This window comes from Labrus bergylta, chromosome 17, assembly GCF_963930695.1.
Source record: "Labrus bergylta chromosome 17, fLabBer1.1, whole genome shotgun sequence".
NCBI lineage: Eukaryota > Metazoa > Chordata > Actinopteri > Labriformes > Labridae > Labrus > Labrus bergylta.
In genome coordinates, this window is record NC_089211.1 from 2538219 (window position 1) to 2556222 (window position 18004).

The window sequence follows — 18004 nt, forward strand, 5'->3', positions numbered from 1 at the left end:
TGAACTTGGTGGAAAAACCCGAGCTGAAGCTCCTTTTGAAAGTCTTGCTGGACAGCGTGTGTTGGTTGGAGAGCTGCCACTGAAAATGCAAGAGAGGGGAAGTCAGCAGACTGGCTGTCTTCTGTTCACTGTTGTTCAGATTGACTCTGTCAGTCCAGCCTTTGAGGCCTGTGATCCAGGTGGTCTGTTCTCCCTGGCGCCCTCCCTCTATCCCCTTACTCTACCCCCTCTCTACCTCGGCCAACCTGTGTCTGCAAACATGCCCGGCATCAGCAGCTTCCTCCTGGAGCGGTGGTGTCTTCCTTCCACCAATCGAAAGCCTCCAGAGCTATGGGCACATCGGTGTGAGCCAATGAACAACACCTGTTTCTCTCCAGCATGGCTGTCCATGCCAATCATAACACCCACTTTATTTGGCCTCTGTCGTGAAGCCAATCTCAACACGTAATTCCTGGGCATCCAGGCCATGAGAGGCTCAGGCAAGGAGAAATATGGATTTTATCGCCAGGGAACAAACCTTCCAGAAAATGACTTTCCCAGCACAAATGTCACTGCAAATGTGCACTGCACCATTGCATCACTGGAAAAAAGATTTTGTGTAGAAAAGAAACCTTTCGATAGGACTGAGGGATTATTGTTCAGGGGTGAGACTCTGGAAATGTGACTCATTCTGTTGCCTTTTCAAAGTGTGAAAGTTTTGGCTGTGTTTGATTGTTCAGCTTTAATTTAGGAAAACATACACTGCAAATTTATATTATAATAGTATTAATAGTTGATGTTGCAGAAAATGTAGTCTTTCAACATTTTAACATGTGATTTACAAAAACCTATCAGGAATCACGTGAGTTTATGCAAAGTCTTTTTAAAGCAATTATGATGAGTCTTCACATTTTTGTCATTATGTATGGTCCCCCGATGACCAGGAAAGGTCAAAGTGAAAGTCCTTTTTAACCGGCTAACGTGCTGAGATAAATACGTCTATGAAAGCATTGACAGGCATTCAAAAAACTACAAAACTCTTGATCCTTGATCTGCTTTGTTGGTCATATTGAGGCATCAGTGTTGAGACAGTTTCATCACTAGTAACAAAAATTCTCAAATTAGCTTTAATATAAGACATGTTTTTTGTTTTATTTTTCCGTCCTTATGCCAAGACTACCAAAATCCATGAAATCTAGGAACAGACATTGTGTTCTTATGCGATTTCTCCATCTAAATTTCCCCTCTGAGATTCAATAGCATCTTATGGTAGGAAAATGTACTGAATTATAAAAGGGAAGACATGTAAACTTTATTAATTCAGCTTTTTTTTTTTTAAAGTTATGCATTTAAACTTCTTCTTCTGAAATTTCAGCATGAGCTTGAGCATTAGGGGGAGTGAGCAGTGGTGTTTATATTTTATCTGTCAGGAAAAGTCTTATGAAGTGGATTTTCATTGTTGGTTCTTGTAGGCACAGGGTTAAGCTGCTTGGTCAATACATTTCTTCTTTTTAAACGTTTTTCAAATGTCCTTGAGAAGCGCCCCTGATTCTGAATGCGTTGGTCACAGTTTAACTCTTCTTTTACTGCCGTGCACTCCTCTGAAGCATCTTTCCTGGCGGGGGCTCTCCAGTGGTGCCCCATGCATACAAACGACTGGCGCAGCAGACTGTGCTGCTGTTTAGCTCCAACACCTGGAGATGTATCCACTCCCCGGTGTTTGTGTTGTGTTTGTTTGTGTCTTAACACAAACTCGCAGTGTTACTCACGTCCCAGGCCAGAACCGATGGGCTCCATAATGAAGGAGAAGGAAGAAAACACAAACACAGCGAGTAAAAGAGAGAGAGGAGAAACAGCAATGCTGGGAAGCAGAGGCAGGTATGTGAAGAGAGAAGCGGGAACTGGAAGCACTTTCACCAGCACGTCTTCCCAGGACATGAAAGACTCACTGCTCCGAACTGGGATTATTATGTTCCTCTGGGGAGTCCCTCTGATGAGCAGAGGAGGCAGCAGAAAAGATGTGGAGAGAAATTGAAGGAAACAGGGACAGCAGCGAGGGAGGATGGGAAAAATTAAACGTGAGTGCGCGTGCACCATGGGAGAGATAAAGAGACATACATCCGTAGGCTCTCCTCTGCATGGATGCCAACACAACTTAAGAGCCTGCTGATGCTCACAACGCTTCAGCTGACCACCTCTGTGCTTTTTTTTTTCCAATACACGCCCCAAACCCCCTGAAGAACGGCTCATGCGGGTTATTCACCAGAGAGCCATGTCCTTGTTTGATCTGACTCCATCCTGGAAAACATCTCTGCAGGCTCAGACAATTTGTATTAGTTGCGATCATTCCCTCTCTGACTGAAAAGACTAATGCAGCAGATAGCAAATATCTGCACTGCAAAAAATATCAATGTTACCCAGTACAACAGGTCAGAAACATATCAGAAATACTCTTCTTTTGCTTCATTGTCCTTCTTGATGTGTACTCTCTGCTTGAAAGGTTGAGAAATTCTCCAACTTTAAGGACCAAAATTGTATAAAAACGATTAGGGTGAAGCAGTTTTTGCAGTGTGAACTCATTTCTAACTTACCAGCTTAGCAAAATATGTGTTTGAAGCAGAGCATTGGACGGGATAAGGTTGCACTGTTGACATAAGCTGTTTGAGTTGTCCATGTGACTTATTTTGTTGATAGCAGGCCAAAAGTTAATTGATTTTGAGTGTACTGGACGGACTGTGCAGACTGTGCAGTCGAGGAGGAGAAGGGGCGGATGGTGGGGGGGGGGGGGGTGGTGAGGTTTGGCCTCATCAGTCAATGCAACTACATTTTCAAGATTTTGTTTATTTACTCTGGATACAGCATCACTCGCTTTCTCCTCCCTGCAGAATTGAATGTTTTTTCAGTTTGCTGCGAGTCGATGCAACGATCCAAAGTGCACTCCTCCCTTATGTGACAATCACACACACGAGCACACACATACACACACACTCTTTAGGACATACAGCCCTCCTTCCTATTGAGGTGCGTGTGTTCCCCCTGGCTAGCGAGGCCTCTTCCTGCAGCACGTACACGCATAGTTTCCCATCACCGCCACCCACCCCTCCCCCAAAATCTCATCCCCTCTGACTGGCCCCGAGGGTCTCCAGCTTTCTCTGAGCCTTTTTTCGCGCTTTCCCTTCCTCCTGCTCTCTGTTTGAATCTCTCTTATCTCTCTATGAATCTCTCTGTCTTCATGTCCATCTATTGATCAATCTCGCATTGCCCAGCCTCCTCTTTCCCTTTATCTCAGGCCTTTTACCCCAAGGGGGAAAGGGGGGGGGGGGGGGGGAGCCAGAACCCTTCTCCATTTGGATTTCATTACAAACAGACCAGCATGTCACTGAAGAATAATATTCAGGGGGGGGGGGGGGGAGAAATGAAAGAAAGAAAGGCTCAAAGGCTTGTAATGTAGTCAATAAATTGCAGCTTTCCCCTGAATAAGGTTCTGATATTGTTGCTTTGTTCCAAATGTGAACCAGCTTCTTTTGTCGTAGCTGACACTGATTGAAACAGATCTGTTTTCCTAAATCGGGTGTAAACGTGTCCAGTTTTGTGTAAGAGAGCAGTTACCATGTTTATGGGCCGTGATGCTGCCTATCCAAGCCCAGCTGGGGGTGTTGGACACCGGACAGCGCTGTGTTCACCAACAGCTGCATTGGGCCCAATCCAGGTGTTACAAAGGATCAAACACACACACACTGTTTATAAACACAATGCTCCACTTCTGATGTGTTTCAGTGCTTCCTGGACGCAAATAGAAATAGTCCATCACCTGCCGCATCTGAACAAGTCGACAAGTGGCAAATTCCTCATCCTGATGTGAGTGGAGGGAAGGGACAGTTTGTTTTTCCTACTTAGTAATTGGCATAATTATTCTCCGTAGGCTGAAGGCTTTATGACCACTGAGTCATAACAAGACACTTAGAAAGCGAGCAGACACTCCTTGCAGATTCATTCCTCTTCCACTACTCCACATCGCTGGTTGTTTTTCCTCATTTAAATGTAAGTGGAACTGTGTCACTGTGTTCAGGCCGGGCTCCAGTGCATCAGCAGAATCTCTGAGTTTAAAGGAAATGGGCCAAAAGGGCTCCAACTCTCTGGTCTTTTCTCCATTAGGATCTTTTTCAGTGACGCTGAACTATAACAGAAGTGTGATAGATTACTTCCCGTGCTTGTCCTTAATAATGAAAGTATGCCCATTTCAAGATTCAAAACTTTTGGAGTATGTTGAAAGTTGATTGGTTGGCTGGATGCTAGAAGTTCTTGTAACCTTTATGGGGATATGTGTATTAGAATACCACATTTGCTTTATTGATATGTTGGTCTACCTCAGATCTGTTTCGGCCATTTAAGAAGCCATGGCGAGAAAATTGTGCTAGTTCAAGATAGATCAAATCCTTAGTCCATAGAAAATGTATATAACAACAAACTTAAACTGTCTGAGAGTTACTGTCAATAATGGTTTGAATTCAGAACATTTGATTTGGTTTTGAACAAATGAAGACAACATATTGTGATTTGTTTCCCACTTCTGTAATGTAGCTTTTTTTGTATAATGGTGAAGTGGCAGCAGGAATTATGAGGGAGCTAGAAATGTATGCTACACACAATCAGCTTTTATTAGTGTTCCTTTTGTGTGTGAACAATGACAGAATCTGTCAATAGATCTTTTCATGATTTCTTCTACTAAAGCTAGCCAATCTTGTGCATTATTGCAGCTTTTGGATACATGTTTAGCTTTTCTTGAGTCAGAGAAGGCAATCTGTTGTAAAATTAAACCCGACCCTGTCTTTTGCGGTCAGGTTATAATCTTATCTGTGTTTGTTTATGTACTCTGAATGCTCGGCCATGTGCCTTAAAGTGTGTTTTGGCAGTGAGCGAGCCAGATAAGGGCCTGTGCTGTGATTTTCATCTCTGGGTGCGACAAAAGAGGAAGCTCGATGAATCATGGCTTCCTTGCTTTTCCCTGGTTAAGTGAATTCACACAACAGTGTCTGATATGACAGCTCTGAGGGGCCTCAACAAATTAGACTTCTTTGCTTAATGCATAAGAGGGGGAAATAAGTCTTCACAAGGATCACCTGAAAGACAAAGTTGCAGCTCTAGCAATATGGCAAGACTATTGAATTCAAAAATCAATTTCTGCTGTTGGTTGAGATCATTCAAAAAAGCCTGTTGGATGTTGCGCTCTTTCAACGTGCTTTTCCCCCTGCTACCGACTTTGCTGCCATGTTGCTTAAAAGGTAATGAGTCCTTAAAACGAGCTGGATGAGCATCAGTTGCAAATGTAATCATCTTCTCCTGAAGGCAGCTCCACAGGCAAACAGTGGTAATTATCACTCCATGCCAAGTCTTTGAACCACTGTCATTGTCAGCTCCTGTTCCTGATATAAGCTGCTGACCAAAGGACAGCCAGCATGATTCACTCACCATGCTGGCTGTCATTTATCCGTCTATTACATCTCCGTCTTGTAGCTCTCTTTGTGCCTTGTGCCTGTCTCTTTGATGGTTCCTCTCTTGGAAATTGCACAGTAGAAATAGATGTAGTGATGGGAAGCAGGAAAAGACTTGGTGATGTTGATACCTTTTTGCCAAATACATTAATTCAACTTTCAAAGATCTGTTTTATTAGATAACTTAACCTTAAGACTTTTCACAGGCAATTTACAGAGAACTTGCACTGTTAGGGGTTACCTTGATCAAAGTTTTACAAACTCTGACTTTCATATTAGTGCTACAAACTGATACAAAATAAGGATATTTATTCGCTAAGGACTAACCAAAAAGATCCCCTGACATTCAAGCCTTTCTTGTTGCTGAGCTGTAATTGCTCATATCCATTGTCTACAATGTATATTTTGTTGTTGTACTACATTTGAGCTTCATGTTGGCTCTAATACGGCGGTGGAGGTTTTTACCCCCCAAATGTTTGGAGAACAAAAGTTTTGATTGCTTTGGAAGTCAGCCAAATAGGGATTGCATGTGGTGACTTTGATTCATGGTGGGCCCAAAAAGAAGTATTAAAGCTTTTTGGAAACTTCTTATCCACTAAGAACTATTATTTACAGATCTTTCAAACTGCATGGTCGGTGTATTTCACACACTCATAACTTTGCCAAAATATGGGTTAAAAACTTTTCATTAATTTTTTTACCAGCGCTTACAAGCATCAATCAGGACAATACTTCTTCTGTTGAAAAAAGTATAACACAAGCAGGATTTGATATCTGGAGAAAAGAAAATGAAACATAACAATGCCAAATCGATCCTGTCTATATCTTCATTTTTCTTTAGATCCCTCTCGTCTTTAAGGCCAGAACATGCCAAATGGTTGGTCAGACTTTAGATTGACATATTTCAAGGCTACTACTTTAACAAAGCATTTTCTCTACCTTGCTTTGCTCAGTTCTGCTTGCAAACTGGCTGCTACGAGAGATGCTGTATCACCTCTGAGCAAAAGAGAACAATTAGACCATATCAGCAGATCAGAGTGTTGGCAGTCGGGGCGCTGTTAGCAATAGCGCCAGTAATCTGGGGCTAAGCTGGCACCTAGCCACAGCCAGCCGCAGCTCCATGGCCTCTTCAGACACTTAAGAGTCACTGAGGGCACTGGCATGCCCCAGGGGCTAGTGCTTTCAACCACTCGCTATCAGAGCAATGAATTTAAATTAGAGGAAAGTAAAGGGAGCCTGCAAGAGACAGAGGCGAGTAGGAGGTGGGAGGGAAAGAATAATGTGTTTAATGAGGGCAGTTGTTTCAGCAGGCAAAAAAAAAGAATAGGGTTAGATCAACACTGTATCAACTGATCATAGTTAGTGGCCCACCTACTGTGGAATTTTGGGTGGCCTGTTTTGGATCTTTTCTGCCACTTATCCCACATTAAAGGCCGTAATATTTGCTCTTATGTTCTGTTATTTAGCTGTTGCATTGATGCCAGTGAAGGGCTTGAACACTTTGGATATGAGCTGTCAGAAAAAGGTGCAGCTGCTCCGTCTGAGCATATCTTGTCTTGACAGATAAAATCTATGAAAGCAAAACACCCTCATCATTCACCACGTGGCTTAAACACCTACTTCAAGACTTGTGTTTTGAGATTTGAATGTAGGATTTAAAGTAATGACAGTGTGAGGGGGAAACTATAGTGTATCTTTAATTGTGCAGGGATTATATAAAGCACAACTGGGAATGACCGACTTAATAAACCAAACCCTGTTTTCGTCAAGCCTCCTTTGTGCATTAAGTAAGTCTGTGATGTCCTTATCCTACTTCCAAGTCTCAGGGGTGCTGATTAAATACTACTATCTGCAACTCTTCATATCTAATTGAATCTATTCTGCATTGTTTTTGTGCGTCATTTTTGTTCAGATCAGTCACAGTTTTCCATATTCATTCTAATTATGCACTTGACTAGTAAATTAAATATTGATGCAAACAAGATCAGAAGGAAAAGTACCATGATTAAGTCACCACTGGTGTTCATTTTCAACAATAGTGAGACACCAAGGCTTAAAAAGTGTTCATTTGTTTAGCCCACATTCATTTCAACCTGCATTTAGAACAAATATACCAGATTATCAATGTGGGAAGTAACATTCTACAGACTACTTGTCTGTTCAATCGACAAGAATAGGTTTCATGACAACTTCCTGAGAATGAAATAAGAAAGGAAGCGTAGATGTTGGTATAGTTGTTTTTTTACATGATGCCTTTCTCTTCCCTCAACGATTCAAATGATCAGTCATGACCTGAGTAAACTCTTGGCAGTCAGTCATCTCCACTTATGTTTTCTTAGCAGTTTCATTGTTCACAATGCAGAAGAAAAGGAAAGTCATTTAACACACTTCATTAATCATTTGTACTTTAAACATTAGTGTTTCTGAGACCCCTGATCTCATGAGGCTGTGAGCTGAGGCTCAACTTGTTTTAAATTGAGGATTCTGTTAGTGTTTATTGTTTACAAGTTTTGTACCAAAAGCAGAATTATCTCTACACGTCTCAGCATTTCAAAAACAAACTGATAAGGTCATTTAACTCAGATTCTTAATTGCTCTTCTAAAGGGTTTTAGGCAGTTGCAAGCTGAGCTGCAGCTTAGCTTAACTCAGCTCTTTTCTCTCAAATATAGACATCTGAAGACTAAAATCCTACAGCCAGTTCAATAATAGAGTTTAAAAAAGGCAGCGACATGACAGAGAACCATGAGAGAGCTGTCTGCTACATGGCTGAAGAGCATTACAGCAGAACCCAGATAAACATGACTCTGAGAGGTAAAGCAGGACCTCATGAAATAGGATTTAAATGTGCTGCTGAACTAAATATAAAACTATTGGTTTTGAACCACCAGATCCGGTTAGACTGACAAGATCAGAGTCAGAAAAACCCTATACCTTTGGGATTCTGCTTCGCTGGGTACTTCGGAGAATAGCTAAACTAGGACTTTAGAGAAAGCAGGGACATGTGCTAAAGCTGGGACAAGCTGACAGATGTGTGTGTTGAAACTCTAGAAAAGTAAAACTGCTTTGAGAGTAACAAATCACAAATCTGGAATACTCCAAAAAGCTTTGTAAAGTGGATTGCCTCGCAGGATAATGAATGAACTCATCTTGCAAACACAACCCACAGTTAAGAGGCAAATCAAGCAATCATGAACCTTATTTGGAGGAACTATTTAAAGCTTTGCCTCAGAGTATAGCCTGATTAAGCATATTGAGTTTGACACTAGTCGTTGACTTGTAATCTGCCATCACGGCCCTCCCACTACACCAACTGCCTGCCACCCTGAACACACACTCTCACCACCTCTCCTCTATCCATTGAGTAAACACATCAGACTTGGATATTTACTCTCTGAACCTTAACTGCAGGCACCAGATTAGTCTGTTTATACAGTGGAAAACAGTAGACAGACATTCCCTGATTAATGAGAACACAATATATACACGTGCAGACGTGCGTCACTTAAAACATGTGGCCCTCGGTATTTAGCTTCAATCACAGATAGAAACTGTGATGGAAAAAAAACAAATGGATGATGAGAAAGTGGTCTAATTGCTGAAAAACAAAGGAACATGGATTCTTCAGTAAAATACCAGCCTGCTGTCGTCATGGTGATAAAGACAGCGGTGTTATTTCACTACAAAAGCAAAGCAGTTATACTGACTCGTGTCTTATTTGGGGCTCTGGGTTTTTTACACAACTGACTGAATCTCTTCTTCCTCTGAACACATCCGGAGAAATGCTAATGACTCGTTTTGTCCTGATAGGCTCTGGCGCTTCTTGCACTTCAAAAAAGGACACACCTGCCTCTTCTTAAATGTCAACTAGAATATATTTTTTTTAAAACTTGTCGCCTTGAATCAATATAGGAGAAAAAAAAACAGGGACCTGGTTATTGTTGAAAAGCCATAGTTACATTCAGTTTTCTTTGTGAGGAACTGCGGTTTGCCAATGCTCCAATGTAGGTGCAAGTGACTCATGGCTGCTCCATTTTTGCCAAAGTCAATCCATGAAATGATCATTTTTTCCTGGCTACTGTCTCACCAATGGCATCATGCCTCACTGACCCATTGCCAGCAGGGTGGTATAGAAAACCCATTGTCTGTGAAAAGCCCTGCATGGAGCTAGTCTGAATATTTATTTCATTTTGTGCTGTAACAAAGTCTTCAGAGAGTGTTGGATTGGACAGAAACTGTGTTGGAATTAACCTCAAACTGGCACTGCTAAATGAAAGCATTTTGACTTATGCCCATTGACGGACAATTTAACTGATCGTGTGTAAAGAGATTTACTGGCTAAACAGCAACCAGACATAAAATATGTGATTTATTGAGATTTACGAGCTTTCACTTTCTTTTCTTTTTTCCACTGCGTCCCACGCCCTCATGTTCTACTTAATCTCCACTATGGCACTAGTAGATGAATAATAGAGGAGGAGAGTTAGCAGGCGAGTGAAAAATGAGCATCTGTGAGTACACACATGCTTATGATTGTGAATGTGCTTTTAATAGGTAAGGAAAAACAGAGCGATGTCCAGAAGTAAGATTAAGGGAGCATTTGCAGAAAATATAAATCAAGCCACAGGAGAGAAGATTGAAGAAGGAAAAAGGCTGATTTAAAGGTTTCAAATGCTTTCAGTTTCTTTTAGGCAATAGTCGAGGTTTAGGGGTATTCTTTCTATCTGTAATGCATCATCCTTTGCTGGTGGCAGAGGCAACACGAGCTCATGGGCTACTTAGGGGATGAAACCAGTTATATTGCTCTGCAGCCAGGTGTAGTCATTTGTTGTCACTCTAAAAGCTGTGTTGAGGCAGTGGCTGTTTTACATTATGAGTTGCATCCCAGGTTGCAAATGTATCCAAAACTGTAGACACTGAAGTTGCTACTGGCTGTATTTACAAATTTCATAAAAAAATAGAAATTATCAAATTTTCAGGTCAAATTCCAGAATTTGGGGGATCATAAATGCATATGCTTCTCCTTTTGTGAAGACTAAACCTCAAAATCAGCAACCACTTAGTGAGGCAGGAACTATTAACCATACCTGCCAAAGCAAGTCTGTGTTTTAGTTTGTCAGTCAATCAATGCAACAGCTCTGCAGAAAGAAAAACAAATGTGTCACCTTTTTACCAGTTGAGCCTTGTTTCTCACTCTCCTCACACTGTCAGCAGAAGTTTATGAACGAGGGACGAAAAGAACGAAGGGGAGATGTAACCGTTCTGTTACAGATGCATCATCAGCTCTCAGCCTGACTTCTTTCACCACATGGTCTGTTCAGCTGACAAATACTGCCCCCTCTGCTGTGTTCCCCCCATGCCAGCAATCAACTCAAAGTGTCAGTGACTCATTGAAGATCCTGCACCTTCTTCAGTTGTCTGTCTGATGTATTCTTGTGAAGAGAATATCTCGGAATTCTTAGAGGGAATATTTTACAAATTTAGCAGGAGTGTCATCTTGGTTTAAAGTATGAATTGATAAGAAAATCAAGAGTCAACAGTCAAGATCAGGACTGGCTATGTTCCTGGTGAATCATTCCTAGTTGGTTGAACAGAAACCTTAATTCAGACTTAACTGACGACTAGTCTAAACGTAAAAGAAAGACCACTCAGTAAACTACAGATTAAGCACAATTACTTTAAAATGGTCTGTTGCTTAAAGACATCATTTGACTTGTCTAGTGTAGCTTATGATATCATTGCTACCACCACCAGCCTCCCCCCCCCCCCACTGCAGGTTTACCATCCACATGCCTGTGATAAATATGGTTGTGCTTTACATATTTTTTACCTCAATACCTCTAGATGAAAACACTGAAGATATGCTGCTCCTACAAGAAGCTATCCATTCACTGTGCTTGTTACCAAGAGTGCAGATTGGATAGAAGTTATCCAGGCAGTAGAAGCAGAGGAGTCTAAATCTAGGTCTACAGACAGTCTATGGCCACAGCTTAACGGCCAGTTGGCCAGTGGCTTCGTTTCAGTTTGGACACACCATTAGACCGGCATTGTGGACCAACATGAAATCATAAACCATTTGTTCAACCGACTAGTAATTCTGGTGCCACAAGGGTGACGTCTTTCTACCGTTTAGTCAGCTAGTCGCTTACACCCGAGTCATAATGTCTGGAAATAACACTCCTTAAATGTGACTCTGCCCCTATTCTGTTCGCTGAACATTTATTTTACTAATTTAAACTTTCTCAAAGAAAAACAACATAATTATCAATAAGTTGGACCCTCCCGAAGTTCTGCAGATGTCAAAAGAGTTTAACTAACACTCATGTTCAGGAGAGAAACACTGATTAAGAGAAACATTGTCTGCTATAATGCCCCCCTTCTGTAAAGGACTTTGGTAAAACCTCTTCTACTTAATGTAGACCTGCATGCTTTGATGTGTTTAGGGGTTATGTTTTCTTTCAAATTAATTTCATATATATGAAATCCTCTTCCCCGTCCCAGCCAGAGTTAGACTATTCTGTGGGAAACACTGATAAATGCAAACTTCAAGTTGGTGGAGGAGTACAACCCTGAGGCACTAATTCTGGTTTACCTAGAATTTCTACCCTAATGTCAAAATGTACTTAAAGAGCTTCCATAAAAAGTCCATTCCAACTAAGCTGAAAGTCAGTGAATGCTGACTTCATATAACATCTCTTCATAAAACATTTTTCAACTTGCACAGACTCGTACACCAAAGACGATGCTGCTTGGATAGAATGTACACAAAGATATCCAAAATCCCTTTCACTTCTGCACTCTGCACAGGTCCAAAACACTTCAACATGTACTGCTGCTCACCTGTTAAAAAAGTTACATGGTTGTAATAAGGGTTATAAGAAACCTTATTCACAACCCTTCATTACAATATGCATTCTCATATCAAACGTGCATTTATCATATTAGAATAAAACACAATCTAGAAAAAATCCAAACACAAATTTGCAAATTTCCTTTATGTAATCACACCAAACGACAGAACAAAAGAGTGGGAAATATGAGAGCAGGGAGGCATTGTTTAGAAATTGGAGAGGCTTGCATAGAAGTGATAAGGGAAGAACTCTGTCTGCGCCTGCCAGTAAGATGGGCTCTAATTTGCTTATTTGTAGCTGTCGGCTGCGCTTTTGTGTGCCCAGTGATCCAGGCCGATTGACAGGCAGATGCTGCAAACGACAGCACTCAGAAGCACTGCTGTGTAAACACTCAAGTCAATCTTTTTTGTCTTTTGGTACCAACCTGGACAACTGCAAATCATCTCTTTTGATGCTCTAGTAACTTTTATTCCCCATCACCTCTGCTCGCTGATTGCTTTATACATACTCTTATCTAATCTTAAGGGCTTGTTTACTTTATGCTTTTTGAAGAGCAAACAGTTGCCAGAGCTTGTAATGTATCAGCGAGACTGGTGGATGTATCATTTTCTAGTTCAACAGGTTGGGGTGTACAGTAAGAGGATGGACAAACTACAGACAGGAGAGTCAATATGACAGTTAGACTGTTGGGAAAAAAGTCCCACCCATCTTTAATCTGTTTTCATATGATCCTGCTCATTCATAACTTAACTGTATTCTTGCTTCTTTTCCTTTATTCCTATCCTTGTCATTTTCTCTTTCTCGTATACTCTTCACTCCCTCTGTCAACCCCATCCTCTTTTTGTCCTTCTGCTTCATAAGGCCTTCTCATTTTTATCTCCCTCTCTCGATTTTTCCTCCCCTCTATTCTACTCCTCTTTTCCTTCTTTTCCTTCCTGTCCTTTATGCCTTTTCATTTCTTCCCCTTCTCTCAATTGCTCCTCTCCTCTCTTGACCTGTGATCATTTATTAATCTCCCCTTTACTGAGTTTCACCTCTTATTTTCATCTCTCCTTGTGTCCTTTCTTGTTTCCTTGTACTCCTCTCCTCTCCTCTCCTCTCCTCTCCTCTCCTCTCCTCTCCTCTCCTCTCCTCTCCTCTCCTCTTCTCTTCTCTTCTCTTCTCTTCTCTTCTCTTCTCCTCTCCTCTCCTCTCCTCTCCTCTCCTCTCCTCTCCTCTCCTCTCCTCTCCTCTCTGGGGAGGATTAGGACAGAGTCCCTTTCATCCTGCTGTAATCCTACACTGGCAATCCAACTCCAGCGATAATAGACATACAGACACAAACACACACATCTTGTTGTGTGATATCTCTGTGTTTTACATACAATGTGACCAATACTTCACAATTTGTTTCATGTTCATCTGAAAGAGAGTATCAAATAAGAAGGGTTTTTTTTCTGTTAATTTTCTGCTCTGGTTGTTCACCTTGTCCCATGAAAAAGTTGGAAGAGATAGAGAGTTAAGGAATGAATGGGAGAAAGTGACATAAACAGTCTGGTGCACCTCCCACCGTGTCTCTGTCATCCCCTCGAGGTGGAGCCTTGCTGGGACTCTGACAGCTGAGCTCCCTCCTGCTGAGACCTACAATGGCAGATTGGCAGCACTAATACCACGGCTCGCTTTATCTGCCTGAATTAAAACCCAATTGGCAAAGGGTTATGGGAATGGCTTACTCGGGGGAGCGTTTTATTTATTTATTTATTTTATTTTTCAGGAATTATGTGTGTGGGTGCATTTTAGGAAAAAAAAGAAAAAAGAGAGAGAGAAAGCTCCAGGGGTATCAGTCAGCGGATTAAACACTGAACTAATACAGCTAGATGTAGAGCTGTTGTTAGCCCTTTTATTAAGAAGGATGTGTGTTTGTTTTCAAAAGGATGGGTCCCATGTGTGTATATGTGTGTATGTGCTTACAGGAAGTGCTTGTGAGGCAAGCAGGATGTGCAGGAAGTGTTTGGCTTGGCTGGGCTGTTAGTTAGGTTGCTGGCCTGCGGATTGCAGATGCAGGGGACACGGATGAAAGATTTCCCTGCATTCACAAGACATTTTAAAGATTCAGAAATCACACACACTTCGTCAAGACAATTCCTGTAAAATCAACAGGGACAGAGACGAAGCACTCAAGGAAAAACTGCTGTGAACCTGGACTAAACGAGCCGCACATCAGTTTAATTCCACTGGGCGGAAACGAGAGGAACCTGGTCACTTATGAAACAAAGTGTGATGGACATGCTGCATTTCTGCTTATTACATAACCGTTCCATGTCTCTGCTGGAGAAAGAGCAAAGTCATAGTGTCAGAATAGGACAGGGTATTAAAAGCAGGAAATGTTACTTATCAGATGTCAGCCTAAGCTGTCTGGGGATTTGAATAAAAATGTTCTAGACCATATTGTCATCTGCCGGTGAGTCTGGAAATTAAATGGAGAAACACTTAAAAGATGAGCACAAAGGATCGTCTGTGAAGTACCATGAAACAACTAACCTTGTTAGAAAATACTTATTCCTCTAGTACGGCCATAGAGCACTATTTACAGACTCCTAACTGAACTCTTCACAAGACTTTGTTAATCCAACCAAAAAACAAAAGATCTTCTATTTACAAGTGTGTAGGACTCGGAACTACAACCAATTCTTCACATTGAAGAGGCTTATACCGTGACATGTTTGTAAGTGAGCTTGGAAATGACTGTTGTAAAAAAATGTTGTTGATACATTATCTTCCACTGGGCTAATTGTTGTGATTTAGAAATACATTGAATTCAAAAAGTAATCTCTGAAAGCTGTTGGGACTTTTAATGTTGATGACCAATGTGGACAAATGAAACATCATCTCTCTTTGATTGTCCCGTTTAGTAGTATACTAAAAGTGGAAAAAATAAATCCTTCTTCAGTCGTTAAACATTCAAATGTACCACTCACAGTGAGTCTTTTGCACGGAAAATGTGAAAAAATGTGCACTTCTGTTGGCAGGCACTGACACGCTTTGTCTGACACCGACCCAGCAGCAGCACCAAGAGGCATTAAAAAAAAATCATAATAATAATAATCAGTCTTCTCACTGATGGTCTGGTTTTCTTACATCAATACCAATTTTGGTCCATTTCATGAGATTAAAAACTCATCACAGGTCCTTTAAAAAGCTGTATTATGACGTGCATTATTAAAAAGTGATGTCAAATAACTTTACATTTAGCCCAAAATCATATCCATTGTAACACCCTGCATTAGAATCCTAAAGGTGCAAAAACTCTATAAGAAATATAAACAAAAGAAGAAGATAGGTAGTAAAGTAGAAGATTCCTGATGTGCAGATTGGATTTGAGCTGAAACAAAAGGAGATGGAAAGAGTGAGGGAAGGTGCTGAAAGAAAAATCAAAGGGGGAGGGGGGTTGTTATCAGTGCACATACAGCCCTGTCACTAAATTCTCTGTGACATGCTGCAGCTCCCTCCCTCTCTGCTCACACTCTGCCTGTCCTGTATCATCTGTGATGACAGCTGATGGGAAGATGGCCCACTCAGTCAAGTTATAAGGTAGGCCTGAGTCCACGAGAGAGAGACAGCATATGAGTTCTCATAGAGTACACATGACCTTCTCGTCATCACGCCCTCTCATCTGGTGGAATATTTCCCCTCAGCTCTCTTTCAAGGTCGTATTTTTATAACTCTCCTGGGCCTGTTACTCCACTCATCAGCCACATCTATTATAGATATACATCCTGTACTCACAGATCCCTGAGGGAAGCACTTGTGAAAAAGGTAAACTCTTCGTTGAAGGACAGAACCAGTGTGTATAAAAGAGAGTCTAGTGTTTACACATCATAGTCAGCCCCAACTGACTCACATGTTACATTTTGTTTCTTTTTAAAAAGAGATTTTTTGTTGGGTTTTATTGTCTCTGGTGTTTTTTTTTTTTGCTACATTCTACATATTCCTGGACCACACTCAGATTCAAAAACTGCTTTCACACTTCACCAGATGTGCAAATTTACTCTTGCCAACCACCTTGGTCGGGAAAAAGTGGAATAAGCTCAAGTGTGAAAAAAAAAATCAAAGGTGTATGTGAGAAAACTGGTTTTGTATTGAAGTCTTACATGTGCATCAGGTTTTATAAACAAGTGTCAAACAAAGCAGTGAGATAAGAAAATGTGACCTCATCAACCATTCAAGACCTCACTCAAATATTCATCCTTTTTTTTTTTTTTTTTTTGACCAGATTCGTCGGGCCATTTGACCTCCTCTCCCCTGGGCTCACCCACGTCCCACCGGGGAATGCACCCGTCTCTACTCAGCCCGACATCCATGGGGCCCTCTGGTTCCCTTCACTCTCCCATCAGCACTCTGAGTTCTCCCATGAACGGCCTGGCCTCACCCTTCTCTGTCATCAGCTCGCCCATGGGCCCCCACTCTATGAACTCAACCGGCATGGGTTACGGCCACAGTGTCAGCCCCCAGGTAAGGCCTGTAACAGATTGAACACGTACACAAATGAACTCTCACACTTCTATGTATTTACAACAGCTTCGCTTTAAATGGCTCCTCTAGGAATGTTGAACTGACTTGGGTTTGAAGTACTGTATAGCTTCTAGAACATGTCAAATAAATGTTCTTTTGTCAACATTTACAATCTTTTAGACAGGAAAAATCAGAAACTTGAACATTTATACATGTAGGAGAAGCTAAGTATAAACTGAAAACAGCTGTAGGGAGGTCGGGTGTAAATAAATCTGATCTTGCTCATCACAGATTTGACAGACCATGAGCAACAATTAAAACCAAAGCCAGATGATTAAGGGCCTGTGTCCTCTGGCTGTGTTTTATTGTGCTGGCAGTCCCTCATTTTCTGTACATTACCCATACAGTTGAGCGCTTTCAGCGTCCTCCTTGCCTGTCAACATTGCAGTGAAAGCAGAAGTCAAGGAACTTACCACATCCTGCCAAGTAGTCCTGCACAAAACTCCTTCAGAACCTTAAAATGCTGTTTTAACCTTAAGTTTTATTGATAAAAAGTTGTGGTGTGTAAGAATTTATTTTATTTTTTAACCTTTTGAGAAGCCAGGATAGCTGCATCCCCCGTTTTTGCTCTTTATGCTAAAGGAAGCCAACCCCCTAAGATTAGTATACACATTTTCAGCCCACCAAAACATAGAATTGTACAGAAACTGTTTGAGGTTCTGGTGTGTTTTGACTCTGTATGTATTCTCAGATCCACACATAAATACAGCTGCCCTATTAACTCACCGGACAAATGGCTGTGTTTCATGTCCTACAAACTATATTCAGATATCTCAGTAGTGTAAATTTCAGTCACTTACACTTGAGCGCTGACACATAATTTTCCTAAGCCCGGCCCCAGCAGACGGAGGCCCTGCTTTGACCCCGTGTCACAGTTAATCAAGGCCTATTCAAATGGGATCCCACAGTACTTCAGCTCTGTCACTCGTCCTCTGTATCTGTGGCATGTTTGTGGCTCTCTCAAACCATATCTTGCGTCCTTCTCTCCTCTTCTTTCATCTTCTCCCTAGCTGTCCTCATTCTTTTTTATTTCCTGTCTTTTTTTTAAATACTTGTTCCTTTTTACATCATCTCCACTTCCTTACTCGTCCTCTCTGTCTCTGTCTTTTTTTTTTCCCATCAGTAAGCCTCTG

The 18004-nt window shown here is 41.4% G+C and overlaps 1 protein-coding gene across 2 annotated transcripts in view; it reads left to right on the forward strand.

Moving 5' to 3' along the window:
• rxraa (retinoid X receptor, alpha a) overlaps nucleotides 1-18004 on the forward strand; it is a 109085-nt gene that overhangs the window by 48490 nt on the left and 42591 nt on the right. For both annotated transcript variants that reach the window (XM_065965931.1, XM_029276748.2), the window contains exon 3: nucleotides 16573-16811. In XM_065965931.1, the coding sequence (XP_065822003.1) occupies nucleotides 16573-16811 (239 nt within the window). The remainder of the gene's footprint in view (nucleotides 1-16572; nucleotides 16812-18004) is intronic.